At 41.0% G+C, this 20609-nt stretch overlaps 1 protein-coding gene across 2 annotated transcripts in view; it reads left to right on the top strand.

Moving 5' to 3' along the window:
- RAB6A (RAB6A, member RAS oncogene family) overlaps window positions 1-20609 on the top strand; it is a 97821-nt gene that overhangs the window by 22447 nt on the left and 54765 nt on the right. For both annotated transcript variants that reach the window (XM_008020111.3, XM_008020110.3), the window contains exons 2-3: window positions 10120-10178; window positions 20364-20417. In XM_008020111.3, the coding sequence (XP_008018302.1) occupies window positions 10120-10178; window positions 20364-20417 (113 nt within the window). The remainder of the gene's footprint in view (window positions 1-10119; window positions 10179-20363; window positions 20418-20609) is intronic.

Genomic DNA, 20609 nt, shown 5'->3' with positions numbered 1-20609 from the left:
AAAGCTTCCTAAGTTAACTGTCTAATACTCACAGTACTTGTTAAAGGCCTGAGATACATTCTTTTTCTTCTAGCTAAAGTCTCTCCTTCAGACCTCAGGTTTAAAGTCATTTTTCTCTGGAAAGTTTTTCTTTACCTTCTCACCTCATAACAGAAGACTGCCGTGTTCACAACATACTCTTGTACTTTTTAATCACGCTGCAGTAATTTTTTGTCTCTCTGACTTAACCTTAGCAAGTACTATGTTCTGACTGTTTTTATATCCCCAGCCATTTTTCAGTCCCTGGCATTTAATATGTTCTCATTAAAATGAAGAAATATAAGTGAGTAGGATTATTTTTCTATTATATTTGCCCTGGGCTACAGACGTTTCGAAGATTTAGCTCTATCATTTGATTCAGGATTTATACCCAAGTTGTTTGCTGGTGGTTGTTAATACAGTCAAATAGAATGTGAATCCCACTGAGATCATTGTCATGTCTGGCCTTCACAGAATTACAAGAGTGTGTAATTAGCATGGTGCAGATGGTGTGATTTCAGGAACGTTATTATAAATGTTGAAATTGTGCTAGAATTTCTATTTTGTTTCTGAAGATTGCATTGAGACAGCATAGTGAATGCAAATGTAGTTTTTAAGAGATGATTTACAAATACATGCATCAAAATTTTATATTTAGACATGACTTTCAAAGGAAATGCTCTTTGGAGCATTTCTCATTTCAGGATTTTGGATTAAGGATGCCCAAGTGTAACGCACATTTTCCAAAATCTGAAATATTTATGGTTCTGAGCATTTTGGATAAGAGATACTCAACTTGTAGTTGTCTTGTTCCTACCTACTTTTACTGAGAGACATTCTCCTTTAGTTTTTTTTCTCCTAGATTCTGGATTTCTCCTATTAGGAACCAGGCCTCACTGCAGAAGGTGAGCAGTAGGCCTGAGCTCCACCTCCTGTCAGATCAGTGCTGGCGTGGTATTCTCATAGGAGGGAGAACCCTATCTTGAACTGTGCATGTGAGGGATCTAGGTTGCATGCTCCTTATGAGAATCTAATGCCTGATGATCTGAGGTAGAACAGTTTCATCCTGAAACCATCCACTGTTCCTCCTCCCCCACACCCATAGAAAAATTGTCTTCCACGAAACTGGTCCCTGGTGCCAAAAAGGTTGGTGACTACTGCTGTAGATTTATCTCCAATTTGGGTTTGTCAGTTTTTTTTCTCACTATGAAACTGGATAAACTGACCAGGTGCGGTGGCTCAAGCCTGTAATCCCAGCTCTTTGAGGGGCTGAGGCAGGTGTATCACCTGTGGTCAGGAGTTCAAGACCAGCCTGGCCAACATGGTGAAACTCAGTCTCTACTAAAAATACAAAAACTAGCTGGACGTGGTGGTGGGCGCCTATAATCTCAGCCACTCAGGAGGCTGAGGCAGGACAATCGCTTGAACCTGGGAGGCAGAGGTTGCAGTGAGCCGAGATTGTGTCACTGCACTCCAGCCTGGGTGACAGAGTGAGACTCTGTCTCAAAAACAAACAACAAAAAAAACTTGATAAAATGGGTAAATTTTTCTCCGCTATTAAACTGGAGTTTTTCTCACTTCACAAGGTGAAATGCCCTTCTTGTCACAGCGTATCAGGGGTACTTGATAGCCACATACATATATACACTTTTTATTGGGAATGATACATATGTAGTAAAGTGTTTTACTCTTTGAGAAAAAGATTTTATTTTAATATGTATAACATCTAGTAAAGGGCATAAAGTAGACAAATCTTAAGTATATGGCTTGTTGGAAATTTTACCTTTTTATTCACCCTTGTAACTATTAATACCAGCACTTAGAAGATTCCTTGGCTCCCTTTCTCAGTTAGAAACCCTTTACAACTTTTCTGACTTCTATCAGCATTAATTTTGCCAGTTTTGAACTTCGTATAAATAGAATTATAGACTATATATTCTTTTGTATCTGGCCTCTTTCACTCATGTAGTGTCTGAAATTTGTTCATGTGGTTTTACATATTAGGATATTTTGCCATTGTAATATTTCATTTTATGACTATGCCACAATTTGTCCATTATCTTTATTTATTTATTTATTATTTTATTTTATTTTTTTGAGATAGTGTCTTACCCTGTCTCCCAGGCTATAGCGCAGTGGCATGATCTCAGCTCACTGTAACCTCCATCTTCCGGGTTCAAGGGATTCTCCTGCCTCAGCCTCCTGAGTAGCTGGGATTACAGGCGCGCATCACCACGCCGGCTAATTTTTGTATTTTTAGTAGAGATGGGGTTTTGCCATGTTGGCCAGGCTGGTCTCGAACTCCTGACCTTAGGTGATCTTCCCATCTCAGCCTTCCAAAGTGTTGGGATTACAGGTGTGAGCCACTATCCCCGGCCTTATTTATTTTATTTATTTACTTGTTTTTTGAGATGGAGTCTCATTCTGTAGCCCAGGCTGGAGTGCAGTGGTGTGATCTCGGCTCACTGTAAGCCCTGGCCCCTGGGTTCAAGCAGTTCTCCTGCCTCAGCCTCCTGAGTAGCTGGGTTACAGGCACTTGCCACCATGCCTGGTTAATTTTTGTAATTCTGGTAGAGACAGGTTTTCACCATGTTGGCCAGGCTGGTCTCGAACTCCTGACGTCAGGTGATCCACCCACCTCGGCCTCCCAAAGTGCTGGGATTACAGGCATGAGCCACCGCACCTGGCCTATTTATTTATTTATTTATTTGTAAAATTATTATTATTATTTTTTTGAGACAGTTTCACTCTGTCACCCAGGCTGGATTGCAGTGGCACGATCTCGGCTCATTGCAAGCTCCACCTCGCGGGTTCACGCCATTCTTCTGCCTCAGCCTCCCTAGTAGCTGGGATTACGGGCACCTGCCACCACAGCCAGCTAATTTTTTTGTATTTTTAGTAGAGACAGGGTTTCACCGTGTCAGCCAGAATGGTCTCGATCTCCTGACCTCGTGATCCACCTGCCTCGACCTCCCAAAGTGCTGTGATTACAGGCGTGAGCCGCTGCGCCCGGCCTGGCCTACTTACTTTTAAAGAGACTTGATCTCTCTGTGTTACTTAGGCTGGAGTGCAATTTTGTGATCTCAGCTCACTGCAGGCTGGACCTTAGGGGCTTATGCAGTCCTCTCACTTCAACCTCCTGAGTAGCTGGGACTACAGGTGCACACCAGCATGCCCAGATAACTTTTACAATTTTTTATAGAGACAGAGTCTTACTGTGTTGCTCCAGCTGGTCTCTAATTCCTACGCTTAAGCAGCTCTCCTACTTAGCCTCCCAAAGTGCTTGGCTTACAAGTACGAGCCACTGCTCAAGGCCTAAAAGATTTTTTTTTTTTTTTTTTTTTTTTTTTTGAGGCGGAGTTTCGCTCTGTCGCCCAGGCTGGAGTGCAGTGGCCGGATCTCAGCTCACTGCAAGCTCCGCCTCCCGGGTTCCCGCCATTCTCCTGCCTCAGCCTCCCGAGGAGCTGGGACCACAGGCGCCGCCACCACGCCCGGCTAGTTTTTTGTATTTTTTAGTAGAGACGGGGTTTCACCGTGTTAGCCAGGATGGTCTTGATCTCCTGACCTCGTGATCCGCCCGTCTCGGCCTCCCAAAGTGCTGGGATTACAGGCTTGAGCCACCGCGCCCGGCCAAGATTTTTATTTTTATAAGAACATTTTACCGGCACCTTCCTAAGTTCATCTTAAATATTTCCATAAAATAAGCTTGTTTTTTCTTTTCTTTCTTTCTTTTTTTGAGACAAGGTCTGGCTCTATCACCCAGGCTGGAGTACAATGGCACGATTTAGGCTCACTACAACCTTTACCTCCTGGGCTCAAGCCATCCTCCTACCTCAGCCTCCCAGGTAGCAGGGACTACAGGGTGCACACCACCATGCCTGGCTAATTTCTGTATATTTTGTAGAGGCAGAGTTTCACCGTGCTGCCCAGGCTGGTCTTGTTCTTGTGAGCTCAAGTGGTCTCTCCACCTTGGCCTCTCAAAGTGGTGGGATTACAGGCATGAGCCACCATGCCTGGCTCATAAAATAAACTTACTTAGGCCATAGATCTTACTACAGTTTCAGAGGCAAACTCCCAGAACAAGGATGTGATCTTTAATTCTAGGTGTGGCTTTCATCAGTGAAGAGTGTTTTGAAAAGGATTGGGGCAATAAGGAAGTAGGGTCAATTTAAGATTTCTCTGAAATCATCTTCTTTTCTACCTATCAGTTAAAAAAATTCATTTGATCAGATTAACTGCATAGCATAATCCCATTTCAGTGGTACCTTTTTCTTGCTAGCAAAATCAAAGCTTTTTCTTAAGCAGAAGTTGTCAGAAAAGAATTAGATCTTTAGGCCGGGCGCAGTGGCTCACGCCTGTAATCCCAGCACTTTGGGAGGCCGAGGCAGGCCGATCACGAGGTCAGAAGATGGAGACCATCCTGGCTAAAACGGTGAAACCCCGTCTCCACTAAAAATACAAAAAAATTAGCTAGGCATGGTGGTGGGCATCTATAGTCCCAGCTACTTGGGAGGCTGAGGTAGGAGAATGGAGTGAACCCGGGAGGTGAAGCTTGCAGTGAGCTGAGATTTGTGCCACCACTGCACTCCACCCTGGGTGACAGCGAGACTTGTCTCAAAAACAAACAAAAAAAACAAAAAGAAAGATCTCTACCTTACTTATTTTGGAAAGCTTAAGGATTAGGATTAAAGTATATACACTTGACCCTTGAACAATAGGAGTCAACCCCTGCCCTTTTTTTTTTTTTTTTTTTGGAGATAGGGTCTCACTCTTTTGCCCAGGCTGGAGTGCAGTGGCAGGATCCTGGCTCACTGCATCCTCAAATTCCTGAGCTCAAGGGATCCTCTTGGCTCAAATGCCTAAAGTGCTGGGATTACAAGCATGAACCACTGCTCCTTGTCTATAGCACTGGTTTGAACTGCAAGAGTCCACTTATATATGGATTTTTTTCAATAAATACGTTGGACTTTTTTTTGGAGATTTGTGACATTTCAAAGCATTTGTGAACTGTGTAGCCTAAAAATATTGAAAAAGATTAAGAAAAAGGTATTTTGTAAATGCATAAAATACATTTAAATACTGGTCGATTTTATCATTTGCTACTATAAAATATGTAGACAAATCTATTATAAAAAATTAAAATTTGGCGGGGCTCAGTGGCTCATGCCGGTAATCCCAGCACTTTGGGAAGCCGAGGCAAGTAGATCACTTGTGGTCAGGAGTTTGAGACCAGGCTGGCCAACATGGTGAAACCCCATCTCTACTAAAAATAACAAAAATTAGCCAGGCATGGTGGCATAGACCTCTGATCCCAGCTACTCAGGAGGCTGAGGCAAGAGAATTGCTTAAACTCAGGAGGTGGAGACTGCGTTGAGCTGAGAGTGCACCACTGCATTCCAACCTGGGCAACAGAGCAAGACTCTATCTCAAAAAATAAAAAATAAAATAAAATTTACTATTATTTTTTGAGACGGAGTTTTGCCCTTATCACCCAGGCTGGAGTCAAATGGCACGATTTCGGCTTACCACAACCTGGGTTCAAGCAATTCTCCTGCCTCAGCCTCCCTAGTAGCTGGGATTACAGGCACCTGCCACCGTGCCTGGCTATTTTTGTGTTTTTGGTAGAGATGGGGTTTCAACATGTTGGCCAGGCTGATTTTGAACTCCTGACCTTATGTGATCCTCCTGCCTCAGCCTCCCAAAGTGTTGGGATTATAATAAGCATGAGCCACAGCATCCAGCAAAAATTAAAATTTATTAAAACTTATGTATACACTATGCTTACAGACCATACATGGTACCATTTGTAGTGGAGTGAAATATAAATAAAGATTCAGTATTAAATTATAACTGCATAAAACTAACTGTAGTACGTACCGTAATTATTTTGTGGCTACCTCTTGTTGGTGTTGTGGTGAGCTTAAGTGTTGTGAGTATTAGTTTAAAATTCCTGTAACTCTGATCATTTCCAAGTGAGCAGTTGTCTCTCCAGTAAACATCATATTGCAGTAAAAAGTGATCAGAATGATTGATCTCTCACAGTTCTTTCATTTTTCTCATCATGTTTAGTGCAGTGTACTACTAACCTTGAATAACACAGTGGGACCTGTATGAAGTGCCGCTAGTGATGCTGGAAGTGCTCCCACAAGGCAGAGAAAAGTCATGACATTACAAGAAAAACTTGTTGAATTGTTTTATATATACCATTGCTCAAGGTCTGCATCTACAGTTACCTACCATGACAAAGTGAATGAATCTAGCATAAGGACCATTGTTTAAAAAAAGGGGAAATTTGTGTAGCCATCCGTATAGCTATGCCAGCAGGCAAAAATCTTGTACTCTTTTAAAAATACAAAATGTCTTGCATTAAAAAATACAGCTTTTATTTTACTTTATTTTTTTAATTAAAAAAATTTTTCTTGAGACAGAGTCTTTCTGTGTCACCAGACTGGAGTGCAGTGGCACGATCTCGGCTCACTGCAATCTCCGCCTCCTGGGTTCAAGTGATTCTCCTGCCTCAGCCTCCCAAGTAACTGGAACTACAGGCACGCACCACCACGCCCAGCTAATGTTTCTGTATTTTTAGTAGAGACAGGGTATCACTATGTTGGCCAGAATGGTCTTGATCTCTTGACCTCATGATCTGCCCACCTGGGCCTCCCAAAGTGTTGGGATTGCAGACGTGAGCCACTGCGCCTGGCCCTATTTTTTATTTTATTTTACTTTTTTTTTTTTTGAGAGGGAGTCTCACTCTGTCGCCCAGGCTGGAGTGCAGTGGTGTGATCTCAGCTCATAGCAACCTTTGCCTCCTGGGTTCAAGTGCTGCCTCACAGCACTTTGGGAGGCCGAGGCAGGCGGATCACGAGGTTAGGAGTTTGAGACCAGCCTGACCAACATGGCGAAACCCTGTCTCTACTAAAAATACAAAAATTAGCCAGACGTGGTAGCACACACCTGTAATCCCAGATACTCTGGAAGCTGAGACAGGAGAATTGCTTGAACCCACAAGGTGGAGGTTGCAGTGAGCTGAGATTGTGCCATTGCACTCCAGCCTGGGTAACAGAGCAAGACATTGTCTTGGGGAAAAAAAAAGAAAATCATTGAGAAGAAAGGATAGCTGCCTGAACAGGTTTGTTTGTTTGTTTGCTTTGAGACAGAGTCTCATTGTGTCGCCTGGACTGGAGTGCAGTGGTGCACTCTTGGCTCACTGCAATCTCTGCCTCCCAGATTCAAGCGATTCTGGTGCCTCAGCCTCCTGAGTAGCTGGGATTACAAGGCACCCGCCCCCACACCCGGCTAATTGATTGATTGATTTTGAGACAGAGTCTTGCTCTGTTGCCCAGGCTGTAGTACAGTGGCACGATCTCGGCTCACTGCAACCTCCGCCTCCTGGGTTCATGCCATTCTCCTGGCTCAGCCTCCCGAGTAGCTGGGACTACAGGCGCCCTCCACCACACCCTGCTAATTTTCTGTATTTTTAGTAGAGATGGGGTTTCACCGTGTTAGCCAGGATGGTGTCAATCTCCTCTCCTGACCTCGTGATTCACCTGCCTCGGCCTCCCAACGTGCTGGAATTACAGGCGTGAGCCACTGCGCCTGGCCTGATTTTTGTATTTTTAGTGGAAATGGGGTTTCACTGTGTTGGTCAGGCTGGTCTCGAACTCCTGACCTCAAGTGATCCACCTTAGCCTTCCTAAGTGCTGAGATTACAGGCGTGAGCCACCACGCCTGGCCTGAACAGGTCTTCAGTACAGACAGGTATACCCTGTTCTGGGGGGAAAATGCCACAAAAGACATGTATTGGTAAGGAAGAGAAACAAGCACCAGCATTTAAGGCAAGAAGGGATAGGCTATTTTACTCTTTTGTGCAAATGCGGTTAAGTTTATGATCTCGACTGTCCTTATCTATAAAGCTGCTAACCCCCTCCAAGCCTTGAAGGGAAAAGATAAACACCAGTTGCCAGTCTTTTGTTGTACAACAAGAAGGTCTGGACAAGAACTCTTTTTCTGGAGTGGTTCCACCGATGCTTTGTTTTTGAATTCATTTTAAAGTTCTTTTGATATTGGACAATGTTCTTGGCCACCTAGAACCCCAGGAGCCTAGGGTAAAGAATATTCCAGGCCGGGCGTGTTAGCTCATACTCATAATCCCCGCACTTTGGAAGGTCAAGGCAGGTGGATCGCTGGAGCTCAGCAGTTGGAGATCAACCTGGGCAACATGGTGAAACCCCGTCTCCACCAAAATACAAGAAATTAGCTGGGCATGGTGGCGCATGTCTGTGGTCCCAGCTGCTTGCAAGGCTGAGGTGGCAGGAATGTTTGAGCCTGGGGGACAGAGGCTGCAGTGAGCCATGATTGCACTACTGCACTTCAGCCTGGGTAACAACAGAGTGAGACTCTGTCTCAAAGGGGGGGAAAAAAAAGTGGTTTCTTCCCAAATATGAGTTTGCTTTTGCCTAGCGTCTAGGGAAGCTAGTTATAGCTCTTCTCTTCAACTTGCTATTTTAGGCTCTTCTAAATAAGATATTTTGGAGTAGGTGATTTTGTGGGCCTCTTTGTTGTTTGGCCTAATTTTTTCCTCAGGTTTTCATATGGCATATAAGAGGGAGAGGTAGAGGCCAGATCTGGTCTCTAAAAATTGATTTGAAATCAAAAGTTACTTAATTCACAATAAAATATGAATGACTAGGTATGGTTCTTATCCTCCCAAAAAGTACATTTTGGGGAGTATTAGAGATATCGATTTACCCAGTTCCTTTCTAATCAATAAATTTTTTTGCATTCATTTTGTATTTTGAGTCTGTGCCAAGCCACTGGCAAAATAGAAAAACAATCAGATGTGGTTTTTGCCCTTGGAGAATGTGCTTATTGGTGAAGAAATTGCCAGCATTCCACTACTTTTGACCTTGTGACACTTTCATGTGGATTAACCTAAAAATATCAATACAGGACAGGCACAGTGGTGCACGCCTATAATCCCAGCACTGTGGGAGGCCAAGGTGAGCGAATCACAAGGTCAAGAGATCAAGACCATCCTGGCCATGGTGAAACCCCATCTCTACTAAAAATAAAAAAAATTAGCTGGATGTGGTGGCATGTACCTGTAGTCCCAGCTACTTGGGAGGCTGAGGCAGGAGAATCAGTGAACCCGGGAGGCAGAGGTTGCATTGAGCCAAGATCATGCCACTGTACTCCAGCCTGGCAACAGAGCGAGACTCCGTCTGAAAAAAAATAAATAAATTAAATAAATAAATATATATATCTCACAATACAAAGTAAAGTTATGGGTCTTTGGGAATTCTCTGCCAGAGAAGTAGAGAGATCTATCTGGTTTGAAATGAATTTTAAAGCAGCTTCTCTTGTCAGTTTTTCTCACCTTTTTTTTTTTTTTGAGATGGAGTCTCTCTCTTGCCAGGCTGGAGTACAGTGGCATAATCTCAGCTCACTGCAACCTCCATCTCCCAGGTTCAAGTTTTTCTCCTGCCTCAGGCTCCTGAGTAACTGGGACTATAGGCGTGTACCACCCTGCCCAGCTAAGTTTTGTATTTTTAGTAGAGATGGAGTTTCACCATGTTGGCCAGGATGGGCTTGATCTCTTGACCTCCTGATCCATCCACCTCGATCTCCCAAGGTGCTAGGATTACAGGCATCAACGAGCGCGCCTGGCCACTTTTTCTCACTCTTAAACAGTGTAGTTCTTGTAGCCCTCATACTCTTTCTAAGACTCTCTATCTTTTGCCTTTCTACTCCCAGGGATTATACTTTGATTTGCTAGATGAAGTGAACCTAAGCCTCCATTCTTTTTGTTAGGGCCAAGTAAACACTTACTTGGCCTTTTGTGAATTAAGAATGTCAGTGTATAATAACAGTGTTTTCAACTTTTAACTATATACTGTTTACCTGTGCTTTTAAATTGGGAATTGGTTGTCTGTGTTTGGAGAAAGTCATTTTGGCAATCTTGGGGCTATATGGGTTTTAATTATTTTTAGTAGAACCATTGCAGATATTTCCCATTGACTTTAATTGCAGTTCTCTGTAGAAAAATTTGCTGAGAACCCAATGTAATGTGTTCACTGAGCAAATCTTTTCATTTCATTTCAGTTGGAAAGACATCTTTGATCACCAGATTCATGTATGACAGTTTTGACAACACCTATCAGGTATTTTGTTTTTGCCTATTTATTTGTTGTCTATTTTGTGTTACAAGTAATATTCAAGATATTTTTAAAAAATTATTTATTTACATACTGTCGTGGATGTAAAAGTACTTTTTGTAACCTGTAAAATGCTGTATAAATACATGTATAAATGATTTTGTCCAGTCCTAGGATAAATCATACTTTATCGTTTGATTTCATCTCTTCCAAAGTGTTGAAATAGATCTCTAATATCATCTAGGATGGCATTAGAAATAATGGTGGATATTCTCTATAGACTTTGTCCAAGCCTAAGATTCTGTGACATTTTTATCTACACTTGAAATTAAGAATAAATAATGAAATTAGAAATCATTAACAGAAGGAAATTTGGGAAATTCACAAATTTGTGGAAATTAAGCAATACACTCCTAAATAATTAACGTCAAAGGTGAAATCACAAAAGAAATTAGAAAATGCTTTGAGATCAATAAAAAAGAAAACACAGCATACCAAAACTGATGGTATAAAACTAAAGCAGTACTATACAGAAAAGAAAAGAGATATTAAATAAATAGCCTAACATTCTCCTTTAAGAAACTTGAAGAATACTAAACCCAAAGCAAGCAGAAGGAAGAGGCTATTTTAAAATTGAGAGTTTTTTTTTTCTTTTTTTCTTTCTTTTTTTTTTTTGAGATGGAGTCTTGCTCTGTTGCCCAGGCTGGAGTGCAGTGGCACAATCTCAGCTCACTGCAAACTCCGCCTCCCAGGTTCATGCCATTCTCCTGCCTCAGCCTCCCAAGTAGCTGGGACTACAGGCGCCCACCACCTCGTCCAGCTAATTTTTTTTTTTTTGTATATTTAGTAGAGACGAGGCTTCACCGTGCTAACCAGGATGGTCTCGATCTCCTGACCTCGTGATCTGCCCACCTCGGCCTCCCAAAGTGCTGGGATTACAGGCGTGAGCCACGGCACCCGGCCAAAATTTAGGTTTTATCATTATTCCTGTATGGTGAGGCCAATAGATCAGAAGATGATTGCCATTGAAAAGATAGTTTGTTACGCTCACAGATCCCAAGAGGAGAGGGCATGCCATGCCAGAGGGGGCCACGTGAGGAAGCACTGAGTCAGTTAAAAGGCAGGTGACTGGGGAAATGTGGACAAAAGTGTTGATTGTGGTTTTCAAGGGAAGAGGCACACAAGACAGGGTAAGCAGGTTTAGGAGTAGCTAGTTCAGATAATTTCAGGGGTTCTGGGGTTGAGGGGCTGTTCTTAGTTGTCTAGTACCTGGCCCAGGTGATTAGGGCAGTGTAGTATTGGCCCTCAGTGTTATAGAGGAGGTGCTGGGTTATTGACTTTGGACTTGTTGGTTTGCCTATGAAAGGAGTACTCACAGGTGAGTTTACTATCTCTAAGGAAAAAGCTAATCCTGGCGGGGGCAGTCCCTCCAGTGTCAGCAAGGACCCTGATGTCAAAACATCAAAACTATAGAAAGTAAAAAGACATGCTTAATACAGAAGGTAATAGAGGTTAAAGCAGAAATATATGAAAGAGAGAACAGAAAAATAACGGAGGAAATCAATGAAACCAAAAGCAGTTCTTTGAAAAGATAAAAAAAAAATGACTAGCTAGACTGATGAAGAAAAAAAAGAAGACTCAAGTTCTAAAATCAGAAAAGAGGGAACATTACTACCAACCATACAGAAATAAAAAGGGTTGGCTGGGTGCAGTGGCTCATGCCTGTAATCCCAGTACTTTGGGAGGCTGAGGTGGGTGGATCACCTGAGGTCAGGAGTTCAAGACCAGCTTGGCAAACGTGGCAAAACTGCATCTCTACTAAAAATACAAAAATTAGCCAGGCATAATGGTGGGCGCCTGTAATCCCAGGTACTTGGGTGGCTGAGCCAGGAGAACAGGAGAATCTCTTGAACCCAGGAGGCGGAGGTTGCAATGAGCTGAGATTGCACCACTGCACTCCAGCCTGGTGACAGAGTGAGACTCCATCTCAAAAAAAAAAAACCAAAGATATTAAAAGGGTAATGATGGAATGCTGTGAAGAATTATATGCTAACTAATTAGATGACAGATAAAATGGACCAATTCCAAGAAAGACACCATCTACTAAAACTATCTCAAGAAGAAATAGAAGATCTGAATATATCTATAATAAGTAGAGAGAATTAGTAATTAAAAAAACTGCCCACATAGAAAATCCCAGCATCAGATAGTTTCGTTGGTCAATTCTGTGAAACATTTAGAGAACACCAATACTTTGTAAAACTCTTATGAAAAATAGAGGAGAACACTACCCAACTCATTCTGTGAGGTCAGTGTTACTCTAATACTCAACCCAGAGATATCAAAATTAAACTACAGACCAATATCCCTTATGAATATAGACACAAAAATTGTCAACAAAATACTATCAAACTGAATCCAGCAACATGTTAAAAAAGATTATACACTATTATTTTTATTTCTATTATTATTATTATTATTATTATTACTATTTAAACAAAGACTCTTGCTATGTTGCCCAGGCTGGTATTGAACTCCTGGGCCCAAGCAACCCTTTCACCTTGGCTTCCCAAAGTGCTGGGATTACAGGTCTGAGCCACTACACCCGACTTGTGTGTCATTTAACAAGTGGAATATACAAAAAGCAATCAACATAATGCATTATTTGAGTAAAATAAAGGACAAAATCACGTGATCATTTCAATGTACACATAAAAAGTATTTGACAAAATCCAGCAGCCTTTCATGATAAAAACGTACGACAACAAACTAGGAATAGAAGGAAACTTCTAAATGGTAATGAGCATCCATAAAAATGCCACATCTGATATACTTAATGATGAAAGGCTGAATGCTTTCTAAGATCAGGAACAAGTAAGGATGTCTGCCCTCACAACCTACACAGCTTCAGTACAAAAAATCAAAGAACAAACAAACTAAAAGGAATAAATTAGTAATCTTAAGAGCAAGTACTTTGAGGCACTCAGCACATTGTAAATCTTTTACCATATTAACTCTTTGAAAAGATTTTTTTTAAACAATTGGGGAGCATAGATTCAAATTGCCTTATTAAATGAATTAACAAAAATTTAAGTTAAAAAAAGAAAACAGGTTACTCTTAATCTACTTACCCATTTTATATGTATTATAATGTAGTTAGCATAAAAACTTGATTTCATTTCTCATCATTTATAGATTAAGGAAAAAAACGATTTCAATTACTTTGTAATATAGCAAATGTTAATCTAATTAAGGCTGTCACTCATTAACTGCTGCTGTCTTGATTATTATCAAACCATTTTTATTTTTCAGAAAGCTTTTAGGGTAATCTTAAAATCTGAATCCTCTTAGTATGTATTTTTCCTCTTTTGAAGTATTTATTTCAGGAATATGGCTTCTGAATTGAATCTTCCTGAAAAACGAACACACGGGTATTTCTTTTCTAGGAAAGCTATGTAATGAGCCTTAGAGTTGGAAGCACCTTTATTTATGTCTTAGTTCTACCATTTAGTAGTTGGATGGGTTTGGATCAATTATTAAATTTTTCAGAATCCATATTTTCACATCCGTAAAATGAGAATCATAATCCCTATGGATGGTGACTCCATTCTTTTTTTGGGGGAAAAAAAGCTATTCTTGTTTTTGTTTTTTAAGAGATGGAGTATTGCTTTGTTGCCCAGGCTGGAGCGCAGTGACATGATCATAGCTCATTGCCACCTTGAATTCTTGAGCTAACGGGATTCTCCTGCCTCAGCCTCCTAAGTAGCTGGGACTATAGGTACACACCACCACTCCCAGCTAATTAAGAAAAATTTTTATTGTGCAGATGGGTTTTTGCCATCTTGCCTAGGTCTTCAACCCAGGCTCAAGAGATCCTTCTGCCTCAGCCTCCCAAAGTGCTGGGATTACAGGGATGAGCCACCACGCCTGGCCACAAGCTCTGTTGTTTTGTGATTATTACCATTTACCATTGAGAACAACATTGATTGTTTTCTTTCTTTCTTTGAATAGCACTTGTTTTTATAGTTCTCATCTTCATTATAACCTGTCGGCATTTTAGACAACTATAATGTTCACATAGGCAGTCTACTAGCCTCCTGTACTTTTCCATAATCTCAAACCTTCTCTAAAAATCATGTATTCTCTTCTCAGACCACAATCTTGTATCCTTCCAATTTTTAAATTCAGGTACTTTTACTATAATAGTTTCTATTCCAGTGGTTCACATCAAAACCTTCAACCCACTAATTCCTCCATGTTATTTTTATTTTAATTTTTCTTCTTTTTTTTTTTTTTTTTTTTTGAGACAGAGTCTGGCTCTGTCGCCCAGGCTGGAGTGCAGTGGCTGGATCTCAGCTCACTGCAAGCTCCGCCTTCCGGGTTTACGCCATTCTCCTGCCTCAGCCTCCCAAGTAGCTGGGACTCCAGGCGCCCGCCACCTCGCCCAGCTAATTTTTTGTATTTTTAGTAGAGACGGGGTTTCACCTTGTTAGCTAGGATGGTCTTGATCTCCTGACCTCGTGATCCGCCCGTCTTGGCCTCCCAAAGTGCTGGGCTATTTTTTTTTTTTTTTTAAGACAGGGTTTCACTCTGCCACCCAGGCTGGAGTGCAGTGGTGTGATCTTGGCTCACTGTCGCCTCCGTCCCCCCAGGCTCAAGTGATCCTCCCACCTCAGCCTCCTGAGTAGCTGGGACTACAGGTGTGCACCACTATGCCTTTTTGTTTTCTTTTTTTTTTTTTGAGATGGAGTCTCACTCTGCCACCCGGGCTGGAATGCAGTGGCACGATCTCGGCTCACTACAAGCTCTGCCTCCCAGGTTCATGCCATTCTCCTGTCTCAGCTTCCTACATAGCTGGGACAACAGGCGCCCACCACCATGCCCGGCTAATTTTTTGTGTTTTTAGTAGAGACAGGGTTTCACTGTGCTAGCCAGGATGGTCTTGATCTCCTGACCTTGTGATCCACCTGCCTCAGCCTCCCAAAGTGCTGGGATTATAGGCGTGAGCCACTGCGCCCGGCCTTTTTTTTTTTTTTTGACATGGAGTCTTGCTCTGTCGCCCAGGCGAGAGTGTAGTGGCACAGTCTTGGCTTACTGCAACCTCTGCCTCCTGGGTTCAAGCAACTCTCCTGCCTCAGCCTCCCAAGTAGCTGGGACTACATGTGTGCATCACCACACCTGGCTAATTTTTGTATTTTTAGTAGAGGTGGGGTTTCACCATATTGGCCAGGCTGGTCTCAAACTCCTGACCTTGTGATCTGCCTACCTCGGCCTGGGATTACAGGTATGAGCCACCGTGCCCGGCCTTTTTTGTATTTTTAGTAGAGACAGGTTCTTGCCATGTTGCCCAGACTGATGACAAACTCCTGAGCTCAAGCAGTCCGGCTGCCTCGAACTCCTAAAGTGCTGGATGTATAGGCATGAGCCACCACGCCTAGCCCTTCCATGTTGTTTTTAAATATCTGGTCCTGTGTCTTCTGTCTTACCTTTCTCCTTTTTTAGCTTAGACTCCATGGGAAATTCTTTAACTTTCTAGCCTCTTGATATGGTTTGGCTATGTCCCCACCCAAATCTCATCTTGAATTGTAACTCCCATAATTCCCACATGTTGTGGGAGGGATCCAGTAGAAGATAATTGAATCATTGGGGGTGGTTTCCGGCATACTGTTCTCATGGTAATGAATAAGTCTCACAAGATCTGATGGTTTCATAAAAGGAAACCCTTTTCGCTTGGCTCTCATTCTCTGTTGCTGCCGAACCTTTCGCCTTCCACTGTGATTGTGAGGCCTCCCCAGCCATGTGGAACTGCAAGTCCATTAAACTTCCTTTTCTTTATAAATTACCCAGTCTCAGGTATGTCTTTATCAGCAGCGTGAAAAGAGACCAATACACTTCTCTTTGGTTCAATCACATATGCCTGGCAAAATTCGTGTTATGAACCCAGTCATCTCATTTCTCCTCATTGGTTCTTAAATACATTAATGTTGCTACTGTCAACTAGGTTATCAGTTTACCAAGCACTCTTTGGAGTAACTATTTCATACTAACTCTATACTCCTCAAACTCGAACTTTACCACTTTTACCACTCTTCTTCGACCCTTACTTTGAAGACCTTGCTTCTTAAACAAATGGGAAGTATAAGGCAGGAATGCCCTTTTTTATTTTTCTTACCACATCATCTGTGTATATGTAACAGTATTTATACCAATCCTCTTTCATTCCAGTATACTGTAGTAAATGCCCTCTTCCTATCAAAAGCCAGTCCCTAACTGTGCTAAATCTTATCTTCTCTGTCATTTATCATTCTCAACACTTTCATTATTCTTTATTTCCTGGAGTTTTTGTTATGTACCAGACACTATTCTGCATCCTGGGTATATAGCATACTGCAGTGAACAAACATACCAACCTTACTTTCATGGAACTTCTAGTGGGGAGAAGTTGGATAATTAACAGTTCATCAAACAATTTATTAATCTAGTCAAAAGTGCTATAAAGAAATACATTTAGGAAAACATGATCTTAGCATGATAATGATTGTGGCCTTTATAGTACTACCTAGCTGCATAATTTGTAAGTCACAGTTTGCTATTTTCAGAGGAGGAAGAGAGAACTGTTCTTGACTTATATATTATAAAATTTACTTTTAGTCAACTTTGTGATGTTGCCTATGTATATTAACAAATGTACTTTGATGTTCAAATTAATATATTCTCAAGTGAATGTTTTTGTCATGGAAGAGAAAATGAAGTGTTCAGTGGGATATCTTTTTCTTTGCTTTTGAAATCACCTTTTGAATTGCTGTTGTTTTACATGCTTTACATAGCTGTTCTTGAGTGTGAACTTTCTGCAGCCTATATGCAGTAATCCCATGTTAAGTAAGAGTGAATGAGAAATGCATAAGTGTTTATATGGAATTTCAGAAACAATTCAATTTTTTCTTTAAAAACCTATTTGTTAGAAATATTTACTGTACAGGAATTGACATACATAAAGTTTGTGGTGTTTTATTTATGTAACTGAAAAAACCAAATCTCATATATTGAAATGCAGGGTACTGGTTTACAGTATATAGATATATGAGTAGGAGTGGTGAGAGTCATTTTCTTAGCCTTTATTGAGTATCCTGTCTAAAAATATCGACACCATACCATAATATTTTCTATCTTCCTTTTCCTGGTTTTTTTTCTCTTATGCTACTCTCTAACATACTATTTTACTTAATTAGCTTATTGTTGTCTGTCTTAGCAGACTATAACCTCTGCAAGGGCATAGATTCTTGTCTGCTTTTTATTCTTTTACCACAGGATTCTTAGCTCCTAATGATGGTGACTAGTAGGCAATCAATAAATATTCTCTGCCAGGCGCAGTGGCTCACAGCTGTAATCCCAGCACTTTAGGAGGCCGAGGTGGGTGGATCACTTGAGGTCAGGAGTTCGAGATCAGCCTGGCCAACATATAGTGAAACCCCGTCTCTACTAAAAAATACAAATATTAGCTGGGTGTGGTGGTGCACATCTGTAGTCCCAGCTTCTTGGGAAGCTGAGGCAGGAGAATCGCTTGAACCTAGGAGGTGGAGGTTGCAGTGAGCCAAGATCACCACACTGCACTTCTGCCTGGGTGACAGAGCAAGAGTCTGTCACTCAAAAAAATAAAAATAAAAATAAATAAATAAGTAAATAAATAAAAAAAACTTTCTCCCCCCCCCCCCCAGTATTAGGAAGGAGTAGAGTTCAGTAAATATTTCTGATGAATGTAGACAGGTTTACATGATTTTTAAATGTGTGCTAATTTGAGTAGAGACCAACTGCATGTTTGTTCATCACTCTATCTCTAGTACTTTACACAGTATTTGCAAGTACATGCTTAATAAATATTTGATGAGCAAGCTGGGTGCATTGGCTCATGCCTGTAATCCCAGCATTTTGGGAGACCGAGGTGGGGGGATCACTTGAGGCCAGGAGTTTGAGACCAGTCTGGCCAACATGGCAAAACCCCGTCTCTACTAAAAATACAAAAATTTGGCCGAGCGCTGTGGCTCACGCCTGTAATCCCAGCACTTTGGAAGGCCAAGGCGGGTGGATCAGGTCAGGAGATCAAGACCATCCTGGTTAACACGGTGAAACCCCATCTCTGCTAAATATACAAAAAATTAGCCAGGCGTGGTGGCACACGCCTGTAGTCCCAGCTACTTGAGAGGCTGAGGCACTAGAATTGCTCAAACCCAGGAGTCGGAAATTGCGGTGAGCTGAGATCACGCCGTTGCACTCCAGCCTAGGCAACTGAGCGAGACTGTCTCTAAATAAATAATGGATGAACGAATAAATGAGAACTAAATGAGGCAATGTGTATAAATTGGCACTTAGTAGATAATTAATTTATATAATTTACTATACCTTTCATTCTTGAATATATGTAAAAATGTGTAAAGACTTACCAACATTACATTGGTTTGTCATATAAAGATACTGTCTTTAGGTGGGGCGCAGTGGCTCATGCCTACAATCCCAGCATGTTGGAAGGCCAGATGGGGAAGATCTCTTGAACCTAGGAGTTGCAGATTAGCCTGGACAACATGGCAAAACCCTGTCTCTGCAAAAAAATACAGAAATTAGTGGGGCGTGGTGGTATGCACCTGTAGTCCCATCTACTTGAGAGGATCGCTTGGTTCAGGGGGTTGAGGCTGCGCTGAGCCAAAATTACACCCCTGTATACCAGCTTGGGCAACAGAGTGTGAGACCTTGTCTCCAAAAAAAAAAAGAAAGAAAAAGAAAAATTTTATTTGCGGAAGCTTCAGAAAATAATAAAATAGGAACAAATTTAACAAACAGCATAAGACTATACAAAACACTGCCAGGAGAAATTAAAGGAGACACATGTATTAGTTCTCACGCTGCTAATGAAGAGATACCCGAGACTGTGTAATTTGTAAAGGAAAGAGGTTTAATAGACTAATAGTTCTGCGTGGCTGGGGAGGCCTCAGGAAGCTTACAATCATGGCAGAAGGGGAAGCAAACATGTCTTTCTTCACATGGCAGCAACAAGGAGAAGCACAGAACAAAGAGAGGGGAAATCCTTTTATAAAACCATCAGATCTCATGAGAACTCAGCTATGACACACACAGAATTCTATTTTTCTGCCAACAGAAATAAAATCCCCAACTGAATGGACCACTTTTCTGATCTAGTTTTTTATTGTTTTTTAGGAACTTAAAATTCTTAGTGATTCATATTTTAAATGCACAGACTCAACTAGTTTCTGTTTTAGGGAATATGGCACAAAGATATTTAGGGAAAAAGTATGTATGTACCCACACACACATACATAGTATATGTGCACACAAACATTTATTAATGAGGTGATTAAATTTCTAAAATAGAGTCCATATCAACATCCTCTTTCTGGGGTCATTTGTCTTTCTTCCATTCTTTTTATTTATCTCCCCTAATTAATTTTGGCCTCTTTTTTAACTTGTATACTTTTTTTTCCCTCTTTTTTCTAGTCTGCCTTCTTTCTATTCTCTTATTATTTCACCATTTTCTCTTGATAGGGAACATAGCAGCCAGGCAATAGAATTTTACATGTGTTTTCACCACAGAAGGAACCTATCATTGTGTGGTACACAGTAAAACCTGTTTTCCTTACCTAATGACTTTTATTTTATATTGGAAAAATCATGTGTCTTATGGAAAGTTACGATGTTTGTGAGTCTCTGGCTTTCTATGTCATCAGGACAGTTGACAAACCACTATGTAGGAGGTCATGACAGCAGATAGTTGTTTATATCAACAATATTTTATAAAACTGTTCTTGGGGCAGATATGCACCATTCTGAGTGGGGAGCAATCAGATATTCAAACTAAAGTTCAAATACAAATATTTAAACCAAAGTTGCCATTATCTTATTATTTGTAAAATGAGAAAAATAGGGATGAGAATAAGCTACCTGGCAGGAATGTATAAAGATTAGAGATGATCATGTAAAAGGCTTAAAACAGTCTCTAATATTAAGCAAGTGCTGAATACATGGAAACTGTTATCACTGGAAGTTTTGTTTGTCCTTAATTGGCTATGTTGTATTGGTTTGTTTATTCATTATTTCTTCCACAATTAATGAATCCCATTTGAATCCTAAACTGCTGGCCACCATTAAACGGTTATTATTTGTTAACTTTGTTTTGTTTTACAGGCAACAATTGGCATTGACTTTTTATCAAAAACTATGTACTTGGAGGATCGAACAGTGAGTAATATTTTCAGTGTGCAATTTTCTGCAACATTCCAGGTTAGAAAACTGCGATCAAAATAATCAATGATTGTCACCATAAGAAGTACTTAGCAGAGTTACCAAAGAGAGTTTACAGTTGTTGAGAAAAACTCTTATTACTGAGTGAGTAGTACTTGGCAGTTATCTTGATTTGGAAAAATGAAAACA

This window comes from Chlorocebus sabaeus, chromosome 1, assembly GCF_047675955.1.
Source record: "Chlorocebus sabaeus isolate Y175 chromosome 1, mChlSab1.0.hap1, whole genome shotgun sequence".
Classification (NCBI taxonomy): Eukaryota; Metazoa; Chordata; class Mammalia; order Primates; family Cercopithecidae; genus Chlorocebus; species Chlorocebus sabaeus.
This window is presented reverse-complemented; position numbering and strand designations above follow the sequence as displayed.